At 37.6% G+C, this 27,064-nt stretch overlaps 1 protein-coding gene across 1 annotated transcript; it reads left to right on the top strand.

Moving 5' to 3' along the window:
- The first annotated feature begins 236 nt into the window (after positions 1 to 236).
- LOC140756414 (uncharacterized) lies at positions 237 to 26,002 on the top strand. Its single transcript, XM_073091910.1, has 9 exons — positions 237 to 395; positions 15,204 to 15,412; positions 16,278 to 16,398; positions 17,961 to 18,073; positions 19,568 to 19,700; positions 21,366 to 21,528; positions 23,263 to 23,431; positions 23,955 to 24,080; positions 24,303 to 26,002. The coding sequence occupies exons 2-9, from the start codon at positions 15,214 to 15,216 to the stop codon at positions 24,902 to 24,904; spliced, it is 1,626 nt and encodes a 541-aa protein (XP_072948011.1). The 5' UTR covers positions 237 to 395; positions 15,204 to 15,213; the 3' UTR covers positions 24,905 to 26,002.
- Positions 26,003 to 27,064: the final 1,062 nt, after the last annotated feature.

Genomic DNA, 27,064 nt, shown 5'->3' with positions numbered 1-27,064 from the left:
GTCTAGACTAAGTTTAAGTTTTTAGAAAAATGTAATTTGCATATGGGTTTTTTATATTATTGGTTGAATGTCATTACATCTACCACCACTTCACAAGGTGTATGGAGAAGAAGCGTAGCGTAGATATGTAAATACCTCATAATGTCCTAAAGTTTTTCTAAAACCGTCTAACAGCGACTGTAGTTCAGTGGCCAGTAAGTGGTAATAATTAGGACAGGGCCGGCGAGGCCGTCGTGTACTTAGTAACGGACACAGTATCGAACCACGGACCGATGCAAATCGACGCATTTCCTTGCACTAAGCATAGGTTGTTGGAGCAGTGCGCAGTTCGAAAATGTGCAGTTTAAGATTATAAGTTTTGTGTGGATTTTCAAATTTTGTTGTGTTTCATTGAGGTAAGTGTATTTTGTGTTTTTTCAATTAAGTACTAATTTTTATTATTAACTGCTTGTGTAATTATTATTAGTAAAAATAACTAACATACAAAAATAGAAGCCACATTTTTTTTCGAAAATAAAATGGACAAATGATTTCAGCGTTTATCATATCTATTTTCATCTGTTCTCGTACCTACATATATCTAATTTCTAAAGTGCTTTTCGTAATAATTACTTTTAATTAACGAACTTATATCAAGAATAGAATTATTAATTAATTTATGTCTATGTAGGTATTAATTTTATTTAAATTCCTGTCAGTATTTTAACAAGACAAACTACCTAGTATCTAATAGTCAAACAATAAACAGTTTGTTCTTTTTAAATACTCATTGTAGGTAATATAATTATCACATAATCATGTTCTAGTTTTAAAACATATTTCTAAATATAATCTGCCGTTAAAACATAGCAAAATCGAACTACATAGCTAATAGTATCAGGCGTTATTTTTTGCGAAGGACCATGTGTTGATGGTTGATGGGATAAAAACTACTTCGCGACAGTCCGTTACCAGTTTTTATCTTAACTTCTAAACTAGTTGGCATTGTAAGTTCCAAATGAAGCCTCACGCTTGTCACTTAAATGACCACAAAGTGATTTATAATTATAAAATAATTATATTTATAATTATAAAATAATTATAAAGTAGCTACACTTTTGAGAATTTATCTTTTTCTTATTAAAGAAAATTATCACTCTGATATCAAAAAACATCTACAAAACTTTACTTATACTATTTCCATTTAATTATTTTCTCGATGACAGATCGACGTCCATGTAATTTTGTGTTGTTTACGTTAAAATGTCACACAGATAATACTGTACTGTTCATGGACATGTACATGACATATAGTTTATGTACTAAAAAGAATCGTAGGACTTATAGTGATCAATCTAGAATACCTATTGTGTTACCTTAATTAGTTGAAGCGTTGCTGTGTACCATCCGGATCCATTAATAGATCAGCATTACTCGTATATTACCATATTTTTATATGTATGCATGCAGTGCAGTCCACCTGATCGTAAGTGGCTAATAGGATTAGATTCCTATCTGAGGATGACCACCGATGTGTTGCTACCGGCGTTGACTAAGTTAGAACGCCTCAGAAAAGTCTCTCACTACCAGTTGGTCTACCACCATCTTTTAGAAACCATCATAGTTCAGGAAAGTTTTTTTCCTCCTTAAAACAGTAAAATATTCCGTCATACACAGTTGAACAAACTTAAACCCTTATTAATTTTTCGCTTATCTATTGTATAAAACCAACTGAAATGGTCATATTTGGTTAAAAAGTTAAATTTCCTGCCAAAAACGTAAAAGTATGATTAACATACTTAATATTGTTTTAAGAGGTGGTAGTAACCCCCAGGCCCTTCAAAGCGGATCCCACACACTACTATTATTTGACATTACTATTAAGTATTACTAGGCAGAATTAGATACTAGGGAGTGCCTCCGGTTGTCCCTGTAGTATCGGGACCAGAATAGGGCTACGGTATCCCCTGCCTGTCGTAAGAGGCGACTAAAAGGGGCTTCCGGGGTTGCGGGCGGCAAGAGTGAGAGCTCAAACCGTCCAGCAAGCGACCCGGGAAGGACAACGGTTTTGTGTGGTCGCATATCGCTGTAATCACCAGGGGATGTGAGAGGAGCGTACATTGCTCCCCCCAGGGCAGAGCCCGATAGAAGGGCATCGTGTTAGGAGGACTCCGGCTGTATTCCGTTGGAGATCCCGGAGTTGTCCACCAAAACCTTGAACACGGCTACCGGGGGGGTTTTAGTGCGGTAAAAATCCCACATAACCCGGCGTCACTCCCATGGCGTCGGGTACCTTTTGAAGGTTTCCCCCTCCTCAACAAAAAAAGGGAGTGCCTCCGGAATATAACTATAAAGGGTTCTACCACCATGAAATATATGACAATATATTACAATACATCATAATATACTTTATTGCGTTGTAATGCAAGCTATTTAAGTATATCTTTCAGCTCCATTGGTTAAGTGGGATTAGCTTATATAACTGCAATTATCTGACCTACACATGCTAATGTAGTAAATTGATAATAACTATGCCTTTGAAATATATACTATTAACAGTGGTGCATAATTATACCGTGGCAAATACATAGCATGGGGTTCTAAGAAAACTTATCCAATTGTAATTTAATGTTACAAATGTCTTATATACATTTTTCGCTCACGAATACGTACTTTAGTAACTTGTACTAGCGACTTTTGTTTTCGTTGATTAATACACATTTCAAAGATTTTTATGATCAATTTTGAGATCACCGCCTCTTGGGTCGGGGCCCGTGGTATTTTGCCAGTCATTTCTCCCTATAGTTACGCCACTGACTGCTAAGTATTAATTATTTATCATTACCATTTTTCTTATTCGAACGAAAACTCTACTTACAACTTTATTACGAACGAGCTTTTGCCCGCGGCTTCGCTCGCGTTACGAAGTAATATTATTAACTAAGAAGATTTATACAAACTTTCATCCCATATTTTATCCCCTTGGGGGTAGAATTGACCAAACTCCTTTCTTAGCGGATGTCTACGTCATAACATCTACCTGCATGCCAAATTTCAGCCCGATCCGTCCAGTGGTTTGGGCTGTGTGTTGATAGATCACCATGTCAGTCAGTCCTTTTGTTACCTTTGAGTTATATATATTTAGATAACAAAGTTGTTTTGTCGTATATATTTCATCGATGCAAATTTAAGTCAATTCAGGTTTTAAATCAAAAATGTAAATGTTAAAAAAAAATCTTTTGACCATAACAATTGGGGCCCGATTGAATTGACGCAAACGCAGCAAGTTTCTTTATTGAAGCTATGCATGGTAATAACTGTCCATCCTAAAATCAATTATTTTTAATATTTATAGTATACTGGTTCGATGTTCCTCTCAATCGGTAAATAGATTCAATTTTTACATATCGTCAATGCAATATGCGTATTAGAAATTATTTATTTATTTATTTATGCACACAAAAATACAATACAAAAGAGAGCTTAAGCAAATTAATTATCACGTGCTTAAAACATGAACGAAAACATCGTAAGGAAACCCGCACGCCTATAGTTCTTAAACAAAAAGTTTTCAAGGGTGTGTGAAGTTTACTTCGCATTTGTCCATCGCGGTGGACAATGACCTAAGACGACTACGAGGCGAGACCATGTATAATAGTGAGACAGAAATGGGTTGACATAAAAAACCTTCTTAACCTGAATAAATCTACTTACTTATTGATTATCTGCACTGCTGTGTTGTGGTTTTGAAGGGACATATCTACACGGTACACTAACTAGTAGCAGTGTTGGTTAGATGGATCTTTTTTATAATAGGTGTAGGAGCCGGAGTAGGCCGCTTTGCACATGTGTAATCAACCCCGTATAAGATTGCAGTTCTATATACCTGGAGGGTTACAAGCATCTCTTAAAACAATATTATTTTAATCATACATTGAAATTTCGTACAGCCTCGTTAAAGTAACATTGTTGTTATAATATTATAATCAGCAGTTTTGTATTCTACACCACTCGGTAGGAATAAAACAAAACTATTTTAAGCAGGTCGTGGTACGAAACAACATAATGTTGATGGAATATTGAAATAAAACTTTCCTGAACTATGATGGTTTTTAAAAGATGGTGGTAGGCCCCCTGAGGTCGGCAACAGAACGCCTCGGAAAAGTATGTCTCCGATCCCATAGTGTTAAATTACTGTGTTCTATTCATAAGATGTGTTATAGTGACCTTTACGAGGCTTCCAGTTTAGTCTTCCAAGCGCATTTAGACCCGACTCACGGACGACTTCAGTACCTGCCTATTTAATAGCAATCTTTGGTTGATTACTATACCATATTGGCTCTACAGGTGATAGAGCCAAAATTGTTTGACAAGGAAATATCACTTCCACGCCTATTTCTAGCTGAAACAAACAAACAAACAAACGCTTTCTACACTCACAGCCCCACACTAGGATTCCCTGTGTCGTGTGTGCCATGGACACACACATAGACAAATACACAACACCCAGACCCAGAAACAGAAAACTAAATTCATCATTTATATCTAACCGTTTGGCCGGGGATCGAACCCGGGACCCTCTGCGTGTCAGACCGGTATGGTGACCGCTCCGCCACGCGAGTCGTCAGTCGACAGTGAAACAGTTCTGCATTTCGGGGGAGGATTGTAGATGCCAGCTAACTCACATGAGGCGATGATTTTCACTATTTCTTACGTTTTCTTATTACTCACATACAGGAAAAATCCCACAATTTTCAACTTCCCGGCGCTCTTTATATATTTTATTAATATTTTTATATTCAGAAATTAATAGCAGTCCCATTAGTTTACATATTAAATAAGCGACAATTTTATGCTAAACAGAGGCATTAGACCGGCATCCAAAACGTACCTGTCAAAATTAAAAATGAGCGCCTGTCTCGCTGATCTCTGACAAATGATGTTGTGGGATATTTCGTTAAAGTTTAAAACACGATTACGTCATCAATATTCTGTGAAATAGGAGTTAGCTCGTCTGTCTGTCTTACGGCGCTAATTTCTGGAACCATTGATTTTGATGCAGTTTCTCCATCATAACTTATGAAGTCTTTACCCCAAGGGCACAGGAGGGGCGCTCAGGGCCCTCGATATAAGAAGGATGCTCCAAAAACTCAAAACTTGCTTACAGGACACGCTAAGATTTACGTTCAACATTTATAAATTGAAATGTGGTTAATTTGTTACCCTGTTTATATTAATTTGGGGCCCATAGGGGAGAGAGTCCCCTATGGGCCTATTCCTTATTTATTCCTATTCCTATTCCTTAACATGGCCAGATTATAATATAAGAACGAAAAACACGAAATGTATGTGACGCAGGGTTATTAAATATAAAACATCAATTTTATCCAGGCTTAAAAACTGAAGGAAATTTATAACAAGTACAACAACAAGAATGTATAAGTATTATAAAAACCGCGGGCAACAGCTAATGATACCTTATGGCCGTTCTATGTAAGAAGATTAATTGTTTCAATTAAAATCTACATACATGAACACGACCTTACGTGGATTATAGATGGAATCATCAAGTCTTTTGTAATGCGTTGGCAACTGAGGTCCCGCCATTTATTTTTCAATACAAATTATTTACTAATCATCTAATCTTAATGCTTACAACTTTTTGTAAACTAGGAAGGACTTATACTTACTTAAGTAATTTTTAATATTGCTTTGGTAACAATGACTCGGTTTTGACTAAAAAAAACATTAATCTTAGAAATAGCATCTTAGAAATAACCTTTCCATCGCGTCACAACGTGACATTCCATTTCAATGATTACCTAAATTACTTAATTCATCGTCAAGCCTACTCCTCCTTTTAAAGTCAGAGGAGTTTAGGGCATAGTTTAGTCCACGGCGCTGGTAAAGTATGAATCGACAGATACGTCTTTGAGAACATTTTTTTAAAGAACTCTCAGGCGTATAGGTTCTCACGATGACAAAACATTAGAATGATTTACTTTTTTAAATCATTGTAAAACATAAGTTAAGTCTTGTAGAAATACCGTCAAGCTTCCCGAGGTGGTATCTTAATTCTGGTCCCTAATTATAAAGACTAGCTAGACTTTTTTTTATAATACGGGAGAAGCAGATGAGCATGCACTGTCCACCTGATGGTACTTGTCGCTTCTACCGCCTATAGACATCTGTAATCAACCCCACTTAGGATTAGGTGTACCTACCTAAGGTCGGCCACAGGTGCGCCGCTACCTCTGAGCACGAAGCTGGAACGCCTCGTAAATGTATGTCTCCCTTACCACACCTTTCAAACCAGAACACAGCAGCGTTTAACACTGCTGTTATGAAACAGAAATATGTAAAGGTAAAGACTCTAGCAAACTTTAGTTAGAACTATGTTAGTTAGAACGAGTTAGAACTATACGTTCAAAGAACTGAAAAATAAAAGCTCTTAAAAGAGGAATTTTAATTCAATTTTGAGAGATTCTTTGACCAAACTAGGTTTAGTTTTAACATTACCCCATAGACAAATATTATGCCAACATAATTTTATATATACAGAGTATGATTTAATATGACAGAAATTAAAATATGTGCATGTTAATTATGATTTAAGAGCTTACCTATGATGGCAGGTATAATTTTATCCGGTATAATTTATAGCTACATTAGTTTTTTTTTATTAACGAACTGTGCCCCGCTGTTTCATCTGTGTAAAAAGTACAAATATTAAATATTAACTCTGGAAATTTCAAAATGTATTTTATATCACGGCGTGCGTAAATTGACGTTTTACGCACGCTTCGCGTGCGCAAAACCCCCATTTCCGACCCCGTAATATAAAATTTTATACAACACGCGGACGAAAAATGTTTTTATGACTCGTGTGATTGCAGTCCTCGCCTGCGGCTCGGCCTGCAAACTCACACTTGTCAGAAATAGTACATTACGATACGAGGACGAAAAATTTTTTTCTGACAAGTGTGAGTTTGCAGGCCGAGCCGCAGGCGAGGACTGCAATCACACGAGTCATAAAAACATTTTTCGTCCGCGTGTTGTATAAAATTTTATATTACGGGGTCGGAAATGGGGGTTTTGCGCACGCGAAGCGTGCGTAAAACGTCCATTTACGCACGCCGTGATATAAAAAAATTTTCGTCCTCGTATTGTAATGTACTATTTTAATTCTCCACTTTGCTTCATTTTCCTTAATGCTGAGGGTCGTGGTCTCTATTTGTCATCTTTTCTTGACAATCTCTCGCCATCTGCCTCTATTTTTACACAAAAGAACATTTTTTAACCGACTTCCCAAAGGAAGAGAGGTTATCTATTCGACACGTATATTTTTGTATTTTTTTTTTACTAAAGCTACTTAAATTACTCCTTAAAGCATCAGCTATCTATCAGTGTAAGTCCCATCGAAATTGGACCAACTGTTTCAACTTAGGTGGAACGAACAGACTTACATAAGAATTGTAATGATTTTTTTATGTTATAAGAACCGTATATATTTCCAAATGCATTTATTAAGATGTTATTTTGACAGTACATACAGACACTTTAAGTTTATTTATATAGTTAGAGAAGTACATACCTAAATGTTAAATTATGGTTCTATCACGCCATCTAAATCTGGTTTAATGGTAATGGTAATTTAAATGGTATGAATGTATGTTTTGTACGACCCCGATTTTCGCAAACACTACTGATTTGATTTGGATGGGGTTTTCGTTATTTGAAAGTTTTGTGGTTTTAGTATTAATATAATATTGCTCATTGGCGCTCATGAACGTGGCGCTTGTAAACTATAATTTTGAACTAAGTAATTATGCAGCATATTGGTACATTAATTTCCTTGGATCACACCTACAGAAACACGTACTGGTTAAGTATTTAAATTATTTTTTACATTGTAGTGATATAACTTAAAGCCGGCAATTTTTTTATTATATTCTTACCTTGATTTATCAGACTACTATAATTAATACAAACGAATAGTACGGTGTAAACGTAATCATTATTCAACACACCTTTTTATTTATTTCGCCCATTCATTATACTCAATATAAATAGACTGCATAGTTTATTTTTCATATTTGATCGGAAAAACGCGGTCCCGTGATTAGGAAAATGCCACCTGAATGTTGAACCCCTAGCAATCACCCTTCCGGTCCCTTAGTTAGATGTTGGTGGTGCTCTAGATTCACTCCGACGTCTCTATTGTGGGGCCCCTCTTTTATGGAGGCCCCGGGGCTGCCACCCCGGTTGCCCTCCCTTAAAGCCGGCCCTGTGCCTGAGAATCAGGGCCGGCTTGAGGAATGCTGGGGCCCCTGGACACACACGAAAATAAGGCGGAGGACTGATTTAAATTTAAAAATGGTGAACAAAAATCACAGTGTGTCGTGTAATCAAAATATTGGCCTCTCGGAGGGCAGCTCAAGTCGGGGGCCCGCTCATGTCGGGGGCCCTTGTGCCCTTAGGGTAGAGACGGGTATAGCTGAGAGTTTTTTAATTTAAGTTATATAAGTTATGTGTATGAAGTCTACCAATACGCACTTTATCAGCGTGGTAGACCTAAACTTCTCTCACTCGTAAGATAGTAATAGGTTGACGATGTTATCTAAGTTCATCATCTTTACAGCATCCAAAAATAATGATAACCTGTGCTATTATCAGTACTTGGCGACGACTTCTACTACTTAATTATCTCTCTCAATTATCATATTCTTGTAATCATATGCAGGATAAGGTGTAAGTTAAAGGTATATGTAAATCTACCTATTAAGTGAAGTTTGTTTTTATTACAAGTTACATTTAATTATTTACAATATTAACGTAATAAAAAAAGTACAAAATAATACATGAAACAGGCTATAAAAATACTTATAATAAAATAGTTAAATATAATAAGCTTCATCCAAATTGTTGTCTCTTGGAAGAGTCCCCAAAACGCTGGCGACATTACCTCGCGGAATAGCAAAGCTAATTCTTTGCCCGAGGTAAGCGCCAGCCCTCTGGTCGTGGGTGCACTCGATCAAACGCCTTGAAAGGTGTTTGAAAAAGATCGAGCGTCAGAACCCCACGGCCCCATCGTCTCTACACCAAACGGCAGAAATATATAGTCTCGACTGAGACTAGCATATTTCTGCAGTTTGCGTATTTCCGCATCGGTAGCCACAACACCAGCTGCCCTAGAAGATAGTTGAAGATGGGATGGTGCCATTGTGTCGACACACGTAGCATCCCACACAAGACACCTCCCATTCTTCCAAGGAATTAAAGTCAAGCCGTCAGGCCTCTTACCATCGTCTCGTACAACACCGTTCGGCTCTAATTGTGCCGGTACGTTGACGGTAGCAAGAGCCCTGCGGATGACATCATTGAGGGCAGCATGGCGCGATTGGCGACCGGCGCTACGACGACAAGATAGGCCGTGGTGTCCCAAATGGTCTACCTGAACTCCACAAGGGCAACAATGTGGATGAATTAAAGGTAAACCTAGTCGCAAGCCGATAGCAATGGTAAATGATGTATTGTCTTACACTGACCCTAAGTTGTTGGACGGTGTTGCATGAAGCCAAAATCCTGATTCCTTAACAGAAACGGCCAGGAGACGAGCACGCTCAGCAGAACTGACACTTGAGTTTACCAATGAGGTGTGTGTTATTCTGCAAAGCGGCTCGTCCCAAAGCCTTTGCACATTCAGATCTACAGGTAGAGATACACCTGGGCAAGCTGTGTGCCAAGCATTTCTGGCTTCCTCACAGTACGAGATTTCTGTAAGACCTAATGAAGAATTCGTTATTTTTTGAAACAGAGAACTCGTACCGTGCACAGAAGACAGGAATGCCGGTAAAGCAACGGATGTAGCTTTCCTGATACCAAGATCTCCAAAACGTATAGGTAAAGAGGCCTGGGACCAAGATCTATCATCCAAATTGCAATTCAATATGTTTGATAATATCCTCAAAATATGAGAATCCAATACTGACAGAGAATTTAAAAACTTCCATGCTGGGCAACATCTTAAAAAGTATGTAAATTTGGGAACAAAAATACAAAATCGAATAATGTGATAAGCCATGAGTATTTTAATTTTGCCTAAACGTTCAGAAATTACATCAAATTTTGACAAGAGTTCGTCGAAAAAAGGTTGAATAGAATCTTCTAAAACGGGAGAACCGAGGAGGCGCAATGATTCTTTTCCTACAATTTTTATATCAGATGACAAAGAAAAAATTTTTTGTAAAATTATTTCTCTGGCAGGAACAGATAATAATTCATTAATAAACAGTTCACATTTCGAAAAATTCAACTCAAGACCAAATTTTTTTTAAACCATCTAATAGGAAGGTAAAATCATCAAAAACGGTAGTTGCATCGCCTCCTAAGGTCCCGTCATCCAGATACCACATGTTCAATTTTGAATTTAGTTTCGAAATAATGGGATGAATGGCTAGACTAAAAATGGCTGGCCCAAGTGGATCTCCTTGTTGACATCCGACCGCAGACTCAATTAAGTTGTTCTTATATAAAAGATGGGTTGGAGTACCATAACACTGAAATGAAAATGGAAAAACTTCTGGGACAATTGTTTTAATTTCGTGGAGTAGAGTGCTGCGGTCCACAGAGTTAAATGCATTTTTAACGTCAACCTTCAATATAACATCACCACCACCCTTAAGCAAAAAACTTCTAAGGCTGTGTACGGCTGCCTCACAACCTCCCTTCGACCCGAAACCCAACTGAATAAGTTGAAACTTTTGTTTCAGTGAAGGGAGGATATGCCTACAACAAACCTTAGAAGCTATTCTTCTTAATGTGTTTCCAAAAGCAATGGGGCGGATACCCCCATCTTTCTTCTTTAGGGCACACAAATTTGCACCATAAAGAAGATTCGTTATATCTGGATTGACTTTTCTCGCAAGCATAAAGTTTATAAGATGAGTTATATCGTTTAACAATGTTCTGCCAGAGTCGCCATTTGCGCCACACACAAGATCTTTAAAATGTTGTGGCGTTAAAGCATCTAAACCTCCAGCAGAACCATTTTTGAACGACATAATCGCTCCATAAACATCTTTTGATAGAACAGTTAGGTGCGAATCATTACAATCGGGAGAAAGTCCAGGAAGTAATGAAGAACCAGGTGGTGGGTGTTTATTCCGTAGAGCTGAAAGTGTTTCTGGGGAATCAGGGGCGACAACATCATTTGAAAACAGAAGAGTAGAAGCACCTTTTATGTCTCCATCACTGATTTTTCTCTCAATAGACCGAAAAATACATGTTGGGTGAAATTGCTTCTTATCTTCTAATACATTTTCAAAGGGAAGGGGTTTAAGGCAATTATTTTTAATTTTTTGTGTAATGGATGTGTGTCCAGACAGAGGATCAGAAGACGCATGTAAAATATTATAAGAAAATGTAAAATACTGCTCCCAATGATCCTTAGAGTTATCCTTCAAAATACAGTTTATTAGTTGAGACAATTTGTTTGCAACTAAAATACGGGCACCTTTTGGTATGCGTTTCACTATTGGAATGGAAGTTTTTAATTTATATAGATATTTCCAAAAAGGCTCTTTATCAGAATTTTTATTTGGATGTGTTTGACTTAGTGGATCAATTGGAGACGTAATCAAAAGCGTGTTACTAGATTGGGACACTTTATGAGATTTGCCTATATGGATATTAAGGCCTCTTTGACCTTTCAAATATTTAGGATGGGAGCAGTATGGACATTGAACAAAATCAAATGATGAGTCGCCAGATTTGTTACCAAATACCAATGCATTGCTTGTACCAGGCACCTGTGACATGAATTAAAAATATATAAACACTAAAAATAAAAAGTAATTAATACAACAAAAAAAATTAAGTAATAAAACTAGGATTAAAAAACTAAAACTATATTTATTTATTTTAAGATATAATAATGAAAATTGTTTAGCACTGAATTACTCCACAGTCTTGAAAAAGGAATAGCGATTATGTGGCTTATATTATTAAAGACAAACATTTCCATAACGAGTAGCGATCCTCAATAATCTTCACTAGTTATAATCTTTGCTATTAATTTTGAGGGCGGCGCATTTGATAATGGGCCAATGTGTAAATTGCTTAAAACATTAACTTTTTATAAATGAAGCACTCGTGAAGACTCCATTAAAAACACATCACAGTCGTCATTTAGTAATAATCACTCGTCCTTTAGTAAAAATAGGTGATAGGTATAAAACCAAAACACCGTTTTCTAGAAATAAATAATATTTCACCACATTTTCGTTATTTTATTATTTAAAATAGATTTACAATCATTGACATGACAATGACATTTTTCTACTACCTATTAAGTAGTAATATATTTATTAGTTTGTTTGTTAAAAGATGCTCATTCTATGCTGGCATTTGGTCGCACAAATCAAAAAGGTTTTTAAGTTGAAGGTGGTTTGAGAACGCTTTGTGATTTGACTTCGGAAGAAGCATTGCCTATTCTTGCTTAATAATAGCAGTGTTAAATGCTGCTGTTTTGCTTTAAAGGGCGTGGTAAGGGAGACGGACGGACGTAGCAATTCCTATGACGTCAGATGGGATTCTTATCTTGTCCGTGTCTGATAAGAGATGTCCATAGGCAGCAGACGCCACTTGCGATCAGGTGAACTGCATGCTCGTTTGCTATTTTAACATCGACAGAGCAATGAAACTGTATATGTTAAAATAAACGAGTTTTGAACACGTGGAGTATTTAGAGAGGCCTTAAATTATAATGAGCAGGATTGCAAATAACTTTTATTACAAGCAATAGATGTTAAGATATGCTTGTAAAGTCGTAAAAGTGTTTACCCTTTTCAACCTTTAAATAGATTCACGAAAATTGGCATGAATAAAATATAGGATTTGTTTTTGTATAAAAACTTTGTATATTTCCCGCTACGGAGTATTTGGAGTTTGGCGGGACACCTTAACTGTGTTTTTATAGTGTTATGTGATGTCAATTCATTTGTTAATATTAAAAGCTTTTATTTAACATGTCTTGTTAGTTCGTATTTATATGAAGATCAGAAGGTCTGTGCTTCTACTCCGCCGGTACCACTGCCCCTCCTATTACTGCTAAGTGTCAAGCGCTGATGTATTGTGGTTCGAAGGGTGTGGTAATGGAGACATACATTTCAGAGGCATTCCAGCGTAGTCCTCAGGGTTAGCGGCGCATTTGTGGCCTACCTCAGGTAGAAAACTAATCTTATTTGAAGTCGATTACAAATATCCATGGGCGGCAGTAGCTACACCTATTTTATAAAAAAAATGAATTCTAAACCTGTTAACTCTTAACACGTTAGCTGCGGAACGCGGCTTAAAACACCTCGTCCATGTCTGGTCGTTATAGCGGTAAGAAAAAACTTTAACTTCTCTGTGGTGCGAGAGGCATAACTTCCGTCTGGTTCAGTGTAGGAGAGTGATAACTATATGTTTGTGATGTGCTACTGATTCCTAGTTCTATGCTACACCAACCTAATGTCGGGTTTTTTAGACCTCGTGCCGCACTGAACAAATAATAATGCTAACACAGTGCGGAACGAGGTTGCGAACGCCTCGTTTCCGCACGCACCTCGTACCGCACCCCACGCTACCTTCACGTGGTTAGTGTTGTGCAACGCAGTCGAGGCTGTCTTTGTGTTGAAAATTATCATGTCGAAACGTTGCCGAAAAAAGTTGATTATGGAGGAAGATGAAGAAAAACCGGTTGAAAAATCTGAGCCAAAATCAGAATACAGGAAGATATTTCAAAAACAGGTAAGTCACAAATATACTCTGTCTAGGTGAAAGTCCAGTAGTGACACTTGGCAGGCTAGGCGTATATCCGTATAGTAAGAAATTACATTATAGATAATTACGTTTCCTCTTATGGTTCAAACAAAAGTTAAGTAGCTACATTATTGATATAGGAAACGTAGGCAAAATCGTTACCGAGTATTCCGATTACTCTTTACCCTAATCTACTCGCTCCTACTTTTCAGAATCCACTGCAAAGAAAGCACATCATCTCGATAAGGGTCCAAAGAAGAAGAGATGTGTCGGATGCTACGAAAAACTCCGCACATTCTTGACATGTCGTGAGGCAGACAAAAAAACCAAAAAAAAATCTCACGGAATGCACTGTTTGCAAAAAACCTTATTGTCTGAAATGTTTCAATGAAAAACATCCATAACTTTTCCCCTTTTTGTATTCATTCTGTCCATAACGTTGATAAATAAAAACAATAAAATAAAATCGATATTTATTTTCCCATCACTAAATTATATCGAAACCTGCCATTTTTCAGTGCGGGCCGAGGTGCATTAGACCCCACATTTTATTTTACCTATAGAATCTAAACTAACTAATTTGACCAAGGGCGGTGGCAGATCTAGGTTAATCAACTCATTGTTAATAATAATCAAGACAAAAGCCGTCCATTTTATCTTATTTGGCGCCAAAAAAAGGATTTTAGTCTCCTTCGGGCGGTGGGATTTAATACGCCTCGTGCCGCCACAATGTCGGGTATAGGACGAGGTTTAAAACAACTCGTAACGCAGTAATGGAAAGTACAGAAAAATCTGTGCCGCAGGGAACGTGTTAATACATTGAGCTGAAATTTTGCATTAATGTATGTTTTCATTGTTTTATTGCAACAAAGTATGTTTCGGTCAATGCATGTTCACTGATTTGCTTAGTGACGTCATTCTAAATGCAATATGGCAGAGACATATTGCATTTCGAATGACGTCACTAAGACGTCAGAGGTGACGGAATAATTATTTTTATACAGTACCATTAGTATAATTTATTTATTATATTAACTGAAAAATATTTACAATTATATTTACCCCTATAATATGGATATCAAATGAAAGAAAATTTTAAGAAGAATACCAAAAACAAAATGTCGTAACTAGAAGCTTGTTTTTTATCTATTATTTCAGTAGAATTTTAAATCTTTGTTAATATTGATTTATGATATAATATCTTTGAAACAGATTCGCCAGATGTACAGATTTTCTAGCCGGGTTTCGAACCCGTAACTCTAGGTGTCAGACCGTTATATTGAACATTCCACCACGCGAATCATGAGACTAACTTGCTTACCTAATATTACCTTAATTTAAGTGTGATATAGAGCCTTTGATCTCTCTAAAACTGATTTTAATCCAATACTCTTATGATGATACGAACATATTTTTTTCAGGCTCCCCAAGATGAAGATCCCCAGGTTCTCGGACGCGATGGGTCCAGGCTCCTCCAGCCTGAAGCCCACGCAGGTCGTGGTCCACCACAGCCAGTACACGCCGGGGCAGACCACGGGTGGGCTGAGTGTGGTGTTCACTATTCTGTGCATCGTGGACCTCTTTGGAGTCTTCCCTATTGTCGCGTTACCTAAGAGTGTTATAGCTTGTGGTAAGTTATCTCGCTTAAAACTATAACTTTTGTTTATTTCGCTGTACAAAGTTGTTGGAATGTTGATAGGACCAGTGTTATTCGACCAGGGAGGCACCCTAGGATACACAGACCTATCATACCGAGAAGCAGCTCTTGGATTTTGTGGATGTCAGGTGATTTACATATGAATGAGGACTTATACTTAATGAGGTTAGCAATATACTGTGGCACATTCTGCCAATATGAATTTAGGCAGAAAGGGCACGGGTTAATGTCCTACCGGTCTCGGATATTTTAAAATCACTCATAATTCTTTAGATTTTTTGGAAATATGTAGTATGATAAGAACTGGCTCGGACGGGTTAAAATGTCCTCTGAAGGACGGAGTGTACTAACGAGTCCATTAACCCAGCGAGCCATTTTTGACTTTGAAAAGCTGGTAGGATTTATACAAACGGAGCTTAGATGATTTCTGTTCAATTTTAAGTTACTTACGGTAATATTATTTGATATAGAAATAACTGCTTTAATCATGCCTACTACTTGAATAGGTTAAAAGTAATAAGCGGAAGTATTGTTTTATAATATAGGACTAGCAGACGAGCATGCAGTCCACCTGACGGTGGACGCCCATGGACATCTGTAATCAACCTCAGATGTGCCGCTACCCCTGAGGACTAAGCTGAAACGCCTCGGAAAAATATGTCTTACCACACTCTTCAAACCAGAACACGGTAGCACTTAACACTGCTGTTAATAGGTGTGTTTGTGGTACTGCTGGGGTCGAATGACAAAGGGTTCTACCACCTTCAGCACCACTTGTGATCACTTATCATCAAGTTGACTGTTCGTTTCCTACTTCTATTAAACATTATCCTTCCAGGTATATACGGCATTCCTCTCGTGGTGTCTGTGTTCGCGCTACAGTTATACACAGCAGTACTGCTGGGCAGGAGCTGGCTTCTGGCACAAGAACTGTCGCCCAGCATCAAGGAAAAGAACAGGTGGTCATTAGATGTCGTACATATAAACTAATAATATGCAAAAGCGTGGGGTGCTTGATTGTTATGATTTTTTTATTAACGAAGTGCAGTTAGTTTTGACATTTCATACAAAGTTAATAAATAAATCATACATTTTCGTTAGGTTATAAGTAACAAGTTTTTTGTCGCCCAAAATGGAATCATAATTTTGAAGGTGGTAGAACCCTTTGTGGTTCGACTCCGGCGGCACCACCGCCACACCTATTTCAACCTAATAACAGCAGTGTTAAGCGCTGCTGTGTTCCGGTTTGAAGGGTGTGGTAAGGGAGACAGACTTTTCCGAGGCGTTCCAGCTTAGTCCTCAGGGGTAGCGGCGCATCTGTGGACGACCTCAGGTAGGAATATCTAATCCTATCTGGGGTTGATTACAGATGTCCATGGGCGGCAGTAGCCACTTACCATCAGGTGGACTGCATGCTCGTCTGCTACTCTTATATTATAAAAAAAAAAAAAAAAATCTGCACGAAATCAAATAATTGCCCTGACGTAGGATCAGGTACCAATGTATGGTGTTCTAAAATTAATCCTCAGGTAGTAATATTAGTGTTTGGCCAGGTAAAATTCTTTATTTAGAATGGAGTATCGTCCTTAGGCCGCAGTAACTTCAGGTTGTCTTAGGGCTGCCACCATTTGCAAAAAGTGTTTTTCAAAAATATTGACTTACTCTAATATAGAATATAAAGATATAAAAGACCAAATTAAGTAACAATGACGCCTTAATAAAAATCTACACAATGTTTTGCCTAGAACAAAGTTACAGTTGACAATGAAAAGTTTCTGAAATTTAAATTTTATCAATACTTATGCTACGACCGACATACAAGGAATGTTTCTTCCCATTAAAAATATTTTGGACACGAAATAGCACGATTTTTTAAATAGATTTGACATTTCGAGCTTTGATTAACGAGCATCATAGTTTATTTTGTTCAAGTATTACGTAAGCAACAATTGGGGGTGGGGGTACGATTTTCTTATTTTCGATATCGGAGGCCGAAACACGAACAGATCACATTTGAATAATTTCATTGATTTTAAGTAGGTATAATTTAATTTATTTATAATTTAATTTAGTTTAATTTTGTCTCATTTAAGAGCGGTTAAAAACTTGTAAATACCATCTCAAACATATATTATTCCGACTTCACCCTAATGGACCCTGACGTGGGGGCCCTGGGTACTTGTCATACGTCTTCAGGGCCCCCACCTCAGAGAGGACCTCACAGGCCAATACTACACGCTTATACGACACGTATCTAAAAATTACGGTCAAAATATCTAAAGCGATATGTCGATAATAGCTTAAAAATACAAATTTAAATCTATCGACAAAACTTATTTTAAGAAGTTTGCTTTTTAGTAACTTTTTAATTTATTAACGACAACATGATCGTGGTTTTATGTTTTTAAAATTACTTTTCAATGGGGCCCCAAATTCTTAAGTTCTCAGGGGCCCCAGCAATCCTTAACGTAAGGTCGTACTTCATACTTTGTCGCAACCATTACAATTGAATGTATTGTAGGTCACCGTACGCCGCCATCGCCGAGCTCGCATTCGGCGCCCACGCACGGAGACTGGTCACTTTTCTTATCAACGCCGCTATATTCGGCGCAGGGGTACCTAATTTCATTTTTGGTAAGTTATAAGTTGCCAAAAACTTTAAGATATATAATAGAAAAGATTCCTATATAACTACTTAGACTTACGATGGAACTTAATATAATTAATTAATTAATGATAAATAATACTTAATTATTGGCTTTCTTTTCTCATAAAATAATTTAAAAAAACATGCTGTCGAACATACAACTTCCTCTTTTTTCGAATTCGGTAAAATGTAAAAATAAACTTTTAAGTTATAGTTTGATGAATGGTCAATAATGGTCAGAAATGTTATGAGACATTCTAACTTGATGTCTTTGTTAAGTGTAGCTTGGTGTATTGCATGTGTTTGATCTCAGGTAGACCCTTCCTGCATTTAAGGTCGTTATTAGACAGTAGTACAGTAACGCTCATTCAATATTAGTTAAGCTTATCTTTTGCTTCCGTGTTTAGATTTATTATAAAAACAAAATAGCTCACTGCTTCTAAATTTAGCATCGTTCCCACAATTTTGATAAATACAACGTAATCATTAAAATACGTCTAGACCACAGACCGGTATCAGGTTTAGACAGTAGGCTCGGATCTAGAGCGAGGCAAGCCGGGGCTTATGCCCCGGGTGGCAAATTCAGAGGGCGGCCAAATTTACACTTTACAAAAGAATGGACTACACACAATGACATTTTATACTATAGGTAATTGTTCAGTATTTAGAACTGGTCGAAATACTGATTATTAATAAAAGGAGTAAATTCAAAATTTAAAAGGTTGACGTTTCTGTCATAACACACATTTGTACGGACAGTCGGTATTCAGATTTCGTCACGGGACGTATAATATAATTTATATTTATTACGGGGGTCCTGGGGACCTATTTGGAAGTCGCGAGTGTGTGTGCATCACGGTCGATCGGTCGCCGAAGGGAGCACCGCACAGTTCTACGGTATTTATACATATATTCACCTACACTATCGTCACTAGCGCACAAGGGTTCCAAATTATATATCGGATTAGAAACCAGCGACCTAAAACTCTACAGTAATAGATCTATGACTACACATCATTTACGTACTTAACTTGACTTTGGAAAGTGGTTCGTTATGGAGAGGAAGTGGCGAAAGAAACTCCGTATGTGCGAAATTTAAAATCTTTTAAAAGTAAATACTGGTATTTTACAATGTTATGAGATGAATTGCATAATAGTCTGTTTGTACGGGATGATATGTTCGCCCAGCGAAAAAATCCCACTTTAAATTAAAAATAAATAAATAAATAATTTTGACTTACACTACACGCAAATATTATTATTCGCGAGGCGCGTAGGCATAGTTCGGTAAAAATAAATATAAGTGGTTGGAGGAGGCATTATCCGCCCCGCCTAAAAAAATTGAAGATCTGGGGCTGGTCACACCTACGATCGGTGCTTTTGGGTGCATGGCGTGCCAAGGAATGAACAAAGGTACACTCGAAAAACTAAAGAAAGAAATAAAGAAAAAAATGTAATGTTTTCTATTTCCTGTAATGTAGCGGCGCAGAGCATGCAGCTGTTCTGCTGGAAGATAACGGGCGGGGAGGTCGGGGTCTCCTACTGCCTCTGGATGATCATACTCGGTCTGCTGCTGTGCCCGGTTATGTGGCTCGGATCGCCGAAAGACATGAAGTGAGTGACATTTGAAGGTCTCTAGTGTGTGACTTTTGCAGTGACTCCAGTGCTGTGAGCTCCGTGACATAATTCGACTTTGGAAGCAACACCGCCACATTTATTTCTGCTTAAAGGTGGTAGAACCCTTTGTGGGCACCGTCACATCCATCCCTGTCTAATAACATAAATGTAAAATGAGGTAATGAACATCTGTAATCAACCCCAGTCAAAATTAGATTTCTACCTAAGTTGAGCCGCGGAAGTGTTGCTATCTCTCTGGATTAAGAAGGAACGCCCTGGATGAGTATGTCTCCCTTACTACCTTCAAACCAGGACACAACAGCGCTTAACACTGCTGTTAATAGGTAGAAATAAGGCGATGTTGCCGCCACTTGAACCACAGAGGGTTCTACCACCTTTAAATTTGTAAACATAAAGTCATACACAGAACAATCCGTTGTTTCCGTGTTCTTAAATAGAACATTTGGAGAAACGTTAGGTTCTAGATTGAGAACGATATACCTAATTTACGATATAGTAACTAAAGAACGAGTTAGACTAGGTGCACAAATCAACAATTAATAAACAGTAAAATATGACTGAATCTAAGTGGCCAATTTGTCTGAGTTGGGTGGAGCCGCAGACTAGCACTATACAACATAGGTACAACAGGGAAATATATTTTGAATGTTTATTTTTTGTGTCTATCTCAAAAACAAAATAATTATACGTTATAGACTTAAGACTTGAAGAACAAGTTATTCTAGGATGTAATATAGGTACTTCAGGATGATTGCCAAAGTGCCAAGAGGCCACATGAGTAGACACTGTGTTTTGTTTTATATTGCACTAGGGCCCGCGGTTTCGTCCGCGTTTTTTAAAAAATAACACGACATACATATAACTAAAAGTTTGTACCTTATTTGGAACAGTGGCACCATCTGTCGAAAATTGGTCGTACCAACTCGGAATCCTTCGTAGGCTCATGCATAACAACTTTGCTAAAGATCATCACATGATCAGATGCAGTGTACGATTCTATAAAGTAAATACAGACACATTCATTTTCATGTATATAGATTTTTGCACATAATTTATGTAAGTCTCTTTATGGGTATCAGTGTTTGTGTTCAAAGCTCGTAAACGACATAAGAACTTTTTGATTATCTATAATAATAATAAACCTTTATTCAGACACATATTTAACAGTAATTAGACTAAACTTTATGACTCCTATGAGTCGATTCGGCAATGTGGCCCGTTTTTGGCAAAGGCCTACTCCATTTCTTTCCATTCTTTCCTGTTTAAAGCTTTCCTTGACCATGTCTTTCCAGCTGTTACTTTTATGTAATCCTCCCATTTTGATTATTTATGAACCAATAAATTATAAACTCCTACTGATTTTACCTAGGTACAAATTACTTTATCTATAAATTGCTATTTTAAGGTTTAAGAAAAAAGTTAAAACACGCTTTCAACACTCACAGCACCATACTACCGTGTCGTTGGTAGCAACTCAGACACTTACTACGACGAATACACTAGCACAGATCTAGAACAGATATCTTAATGCATCATCATCTGTCTGACCAGGGATCGAACCTGGAACCTGGAACTGGTATGGTGATCACTGATCACTCTGTCACGCAGGTCGTCTCGTAAAAAACATCTGAAACTTTTCAGGCCAATAGCGCTAACGTCAGTGGGGATAGTCCTGACAGTGGCTGTGTCGACCTGGATCTGTATCTACACGGATGACCAGTCTCCACCGTCATCTGGAGACGTGCTGGAACGGGTACCCGATCCTAGGGACTTCTTGATTGCCTACGGGATCATAGCTTTTCAGGTTAGTTGCCTGCTATACTTAGCTAGTATATCTTTGACGTTATAATTTTTGGGCATTTGGATATAATGAGGAGTGATTTTGAAAATCGACAAGTCGGCTAGTAAATATTGCAAGTTTTGTAGTAAAGGCTATCAATAAATACTTAAGAAATATTTTATTTTGTTTTTGATGTGGTTTGATCTGGGGCTACGGCAGTGTCGAGTATGATATTCCACGACATTTAAGTGATCACTAATCGTTTCTCAAAAATAGATTAATCCTGCGTTTTCGACCTTTCTTAAGTCAAAAAAAATAGGTACAGTAAAGGAGTTCCGCTCATAAATTGTTACTTAAGATTTACCATCTAAAAAACAAAGGTATTGTGTTAAACAGGAAAATACAGATGCATATTTCAAATGGAAATCTATGTAGACTCTGAACATCCTTGAACTTGATGAGCAAAACAAAATGTTATATTTCCGAAATGGCATAAAGCTAACCTAACTCAGATAATTCTGTATAAGTAATTGTCACACTAATCGGAGGTTTCTATACCAAGTTTTTCTATATTTTTAGTGCTTTTTATTATACCAGTAGATATACATGCATTGTGAAAATTTAAACTGTCCACGTATTTCGTCGTCAACCCTATTACAGTCCCATTGCTGTGACTCTCCAAGAGGGGCTTAATGTACCGCGCTGGGAAATGTATGCATTGGTAGACTTCACACACCTTTGAAGCAATATCATCATCAACCCATTACTGTCCCACTGCTGGGCACGGGTCTCCTCTCAGAGTGAAAACGATCAGGCCATAGTCCACCGCGCTGGCCAAGTGCGTATTGGTAGACGTCACATAGGTGCTTTCGAGATTTCTTTTTTTTTATTCTTTCAGGTATTTAGGTTTCCTCACGATGTTCTCCTTCGCCGTTTAGCAAGTGATAATTCGCATGCTTAAAGGTAAAAGGGCCTATAGCTAAGGGTTAATAGGGATTTATGCTGAAAGGGCACATAAAAATTTTTTTTTTTGCCATTCGGTTTGAAATTATCTGAAACGTAAAAAATTTTTGGCAAATGGCGAATGGCAAAAAAAAAAAAATATGTGCCCTTTCAGCATAAATCCCTATTAACCCTTAGCTATAGGCCCTTTTACCTTTAAGCACGCGAATTAATTTCTAATACGCACATAACTTTGAAAAATCAGAGGTGCGTGCCTGGGATGTGAATCTCGGACCCCTCGATCGGCCTCGAGAGGCCGATTTTCTAGGCTATCACTGCCTTAAAACATTATAGCAATTGATAATAAACTTCCTGATAATAAACCTATGTAAATAACTTTGACAGAGGTTGAAGCATGTGTTATAAACCCCGAACCACTAGGATATCACTGTTTACATCTATTATTTGCTGATGGATCAATAGTTAAACCGAAAATTCCAAAAAGTATCATAACTATACGGGACACGATATACTTAAATTACGATTCAATAGCTTAAGCTTACTTAGTAGTTGGGTGCCATTTTTATCTTTTGTGTACCGAACGCAACAATAGTGATAACTGGAAGACTAAGGGGGAGGGGGGGGGGGAGGGGGGAGGCGGTCTGCTCCAGAGCCCCGGTCCTGGAGGCCTAGTTCTATTGTAGACATTTGTAAATGCTTGTGAAATTATCTGAACTTTTTAGACTGAAGGCCTCATTCAACTTCCCGTTCCGAGCCTCGGAGCTTAGTCCGCCACTGATCGTTATGTAATTCCAGTTCGACATCCACCCAATGCTGCTAACGCTGCAAGTGGACATGAAGGACAGCCGGCGGATCTGCTCCGCGGCGCTGGGCGGCTTCCTCGCCACCGGCTCGCTGTTCGGTGTGACTGCACTGATGGCAGCCCAGCGGTACGGAAACAATGTGCACAGCAATATTCTGAGAGGTGATCTAGTTGTTCATATCTAGTAGTAAAAAAGTAAAAAAGACACACCAACTGAGTTTCTTATCGAATCATCCCAGTGAGGTCGCGTTCCGATCCGGCAGTAGTAGGTATAACAAAAACATACAACCGACGTCTATGTCACTACAAAGTAAAAAAATATTGAAATCAAATATGTTGGTTTAGTACATAGTTCTGAAGTCGATGCTCAATATATTTCGTTGGATAGCGAGTCCAATATTAGCGTAAGTGACGAAGGGATAACAGCTACATCGATAAATGTCGAAAAATACCTGTCTATTGTATCGAGACTTAAATAATCAATTTTATTCTATTTTTAATATTTTTTGTTATAGCGGCCACCGTTATGCATCCTCTATAAAAATGCAAGGGTCTATCTATTACGCTTACAGAGATAGAGCCCAGTGACAGACGAACAGACGGACAGACAGCGAAGTCTTAGTACTAGGATTCCGTTTTTACCCCTTGAGTACAGAACCCTAATAAACAGAACATTCAATTCTAGGGATGCCACCGTCAGTAACCATGTACATCGTGGCGTTACTGGTGACATTGCAGCTGTGTCTGTCCAGCGCTGTGGGCAACTCTGCTCTCTTCCAGCACATTGAGGAACTGCTCAAAATACCCAGGGGTAAGGATCTTGAAGTTACAGTATGATTAAGAATTATATAAGATGTTATTATGAACGGCAGAGCGTTAAAACTTTTTGTGTTCTGGTTTCTGTGACATCACCACCGAACATCTTTTGTTATTAGGCAGAAACAGATGTGGCGGTGGTGCCGTCGGAGTCGAACCACAAAATTCTTCCACCTTCAAAATATTGAATAATGATTATATTTCTTCTACGTTACAGAATTCGGCTTCAAACGCTGCCTGGTCAGATCTAGCATAGTCATCCTAGCAGTATTCCTTGGCGAGTCTGTTCCCCGGTTCGACGTGGTCATGGGCCTCGTCGGCTCCACGCTCACCGGACCTCTGATGTTCATATTCCCACCTCTATTCTTCTTGAAACTCTGCTACACCAAAACACGCCAAACGGAGGAGACTATGTTACTTTTACGCGAAGCCAAAGATATAGGAAATGTACATTCGATTCAAGAGACAAAACAATATGGCGGGTTACAACAAAATGGCGGTTTTCATCAAGATGGCGGTGTACGTCAAAATGGCGGACAAAATGGTGGGCTGTCATTTCCGATTATTTATCGTAATGCATTACAACCAGAGTACTATCAAAGTAGATATGAGATAAGAGAGAATTCAGAGTATACGATCAAACGACACGACTTGTTGTTAGCGACGTTAGTCGTGTTGTTGGGTGTTGTTGCGACTATCGTGGCCGCGTATTCGAGTTGGTCGGACGCGATCTCGTCGGCATCCTTCACTCAACCCTGCATCGTTAACTCCACCGCTGCTGCCAGAAGCTTCGTTGTAAGCGCCGAAACTGAGTTATGAGTTTATGAGTTCAAATTAGTTAATAGTTGTTTCGTTACCACGACTGTCCCAGTGCTGAGGACGGATACCTTTAAACAGGGCTTACAAAATAGTAGATATATAAGCACAGTATATAGGTTTAAAGCAATACTGGTCAAGTAATGTTTTCTTAATCTTTAAGTACGTGATAATTATTTTTAAAGGTACCTAAGATTGGAACTCTGAGTCAAGAGAAGTCATACAACCATTATGCTATTTCTGCCTTTGTAATAAATAATGTAGTATATAATAATTTCTATATTAGTTTAGTTTGAGATACTTCGACACAGGGTCTTATCTAGGGGGTGTGAAAGCGGGTAATTTTTACAAAAAGGCAAAAATTACCGTGGTTAGACGGAGTAAAAGTTTTAAGTTATTTATCATACATTAATCCACTTGTTGCTTAGGATTAACTGCAAATATTTTTGTCCAAAAAAGAGCTGCAAATTCAAACTTTTAAATGCAGAAGTAGTTATTAATAATCGAGGCAAATTTTAGTATTTTAGGCCTTATCAAAATCTAGTCTACGACATTGAAATATAGATGTTTTCGTGCGATTTTAAGACTAATACCTTATTTTGATATTCAGTACAATTCTATTAGGTTGTATTACATTATGTAGAGTGAATGCACATTGCCATTTCGCAGTAATGATGCTTACATTAAGCACAACACACATTAACACACGACAATTTTTTGCAGCGATTCTGTCACAAGTATACGAATTATTATAATTATAATAAACCGACTGCTTTAAAATGTAGCCTATGTCACTCACACAATTTAGACGAATCTAGTGACAATTCTATGTTAAAAATCAGTCAAGTCGTTTAGGCTTTACGACGTGCCAAAGAAAAACATTACCCTCTCCAATTCATTATATGTTACCCGATGTCCGTGCGTTGTGCGTCATCGTCGAATCGCCGCAAAAGTAGTCGTCGAATCGCGGGCTTTTTGCAAAATATTGTATATTAACTTCAATGTCATTTCGAAAAGATCAAAATCGCACTTAATTTTAAGTAGGAGTGTATACTCCTTAAGTATTTAAGGAGAGTAATAAAAACATCTAAACAATAATAACATGTCTTTTATTTAACAAATCAACGAAATAATAATAAAAACACAAAACATATCCTCACTAAACAATATGAATAGGTACATTAGGAACACAAGAACAACAAAAATATACAAATTACATAGATTATATTAATATTTAATAAACACATTATAAATAATTCAATCGAGGTTTTAAATTTAAATCAATATAATATTTAAGGTCCGAACACACATGCTACTTTTTGTCGGCGATTAGGTGCTTTTCGGAAGCTTGACGCAGCGATCAAATGCTACACCACGTACACGTTTGACAGTCACAGCTACTTTTGTACGCTCGATGCAGCAATTGCACGCGAAAGACACGATGCAACATTTATGCAGTCGCTAAAACGTGCGCTTTCGATACCGCGACCAAACGCATCGAAGCAATCGCAAGAACGCGAATCGCTGATACTAAAAGTAGCACGTCTGTTAAGGCCGTACGTTAAGATTTGAGGTATCAGGTACGCGACCGATAAGGTAGACTTTCGATCGTTATTTATGCTCAATTCATCTAAACTTTGCCTACCAATTAATCTTTTTAATAACTGGCGATAAATGCATCATGTCTTTGTCATGCATCCGACGGATTTCGTCGAAAGATCGCGGATCTATCACCAATGCCCATACAACTCATACTTTCTGAGTATTCGATTGACGTCCGTTATTAATAACCAGTCCATCCAATTTTCACATCGGATAAAACGATGGAAAGATTGATTATCAATATCGGGCATGAGTGAACGCAATATCTTCATTGTGTGCACTTGTATTTCAAACACACACAAAAGTTTAAAAGTGATGGTAGATCTTACGAGTTCTTAAATAATCAAAAAAATAAGGTTTACAAATATGTTCTAAGTCTTATTTTTATGAATATAACTCCGAGGGTTTCCAATTCTTTTTCATACATTCGAAAGAAAAAGATACAATGAAATATAATTTTGGTATGGAAAAATATTATATCAATATTTGAAACCTTAAAGTTTAAGAATAACATGTATAGTTTTGATAAAATTTGTGAATAAATAAATAATTTAGGCAGTT

The sequence above is a fragment of the Epargyreus clarus genome, unplaced genomic scaffold, assembly GCF_041222505.1.
Source record: "Epargyreus clarus isolate Ecla_fem2 unplaced genomic scaffold, WU_Ecla_fem_2.2 ptg000035l, whole genome shotgun sequence".
NCBI lineage: Eukaryota > Metazoa > Arthropoda > Insecta > Lepidoptera > Hesperiidae > Epargyreus > Epargyreus clarus.
This window is presented reverse-complemented; position numbering and strand designations above follow the sequence as displayed.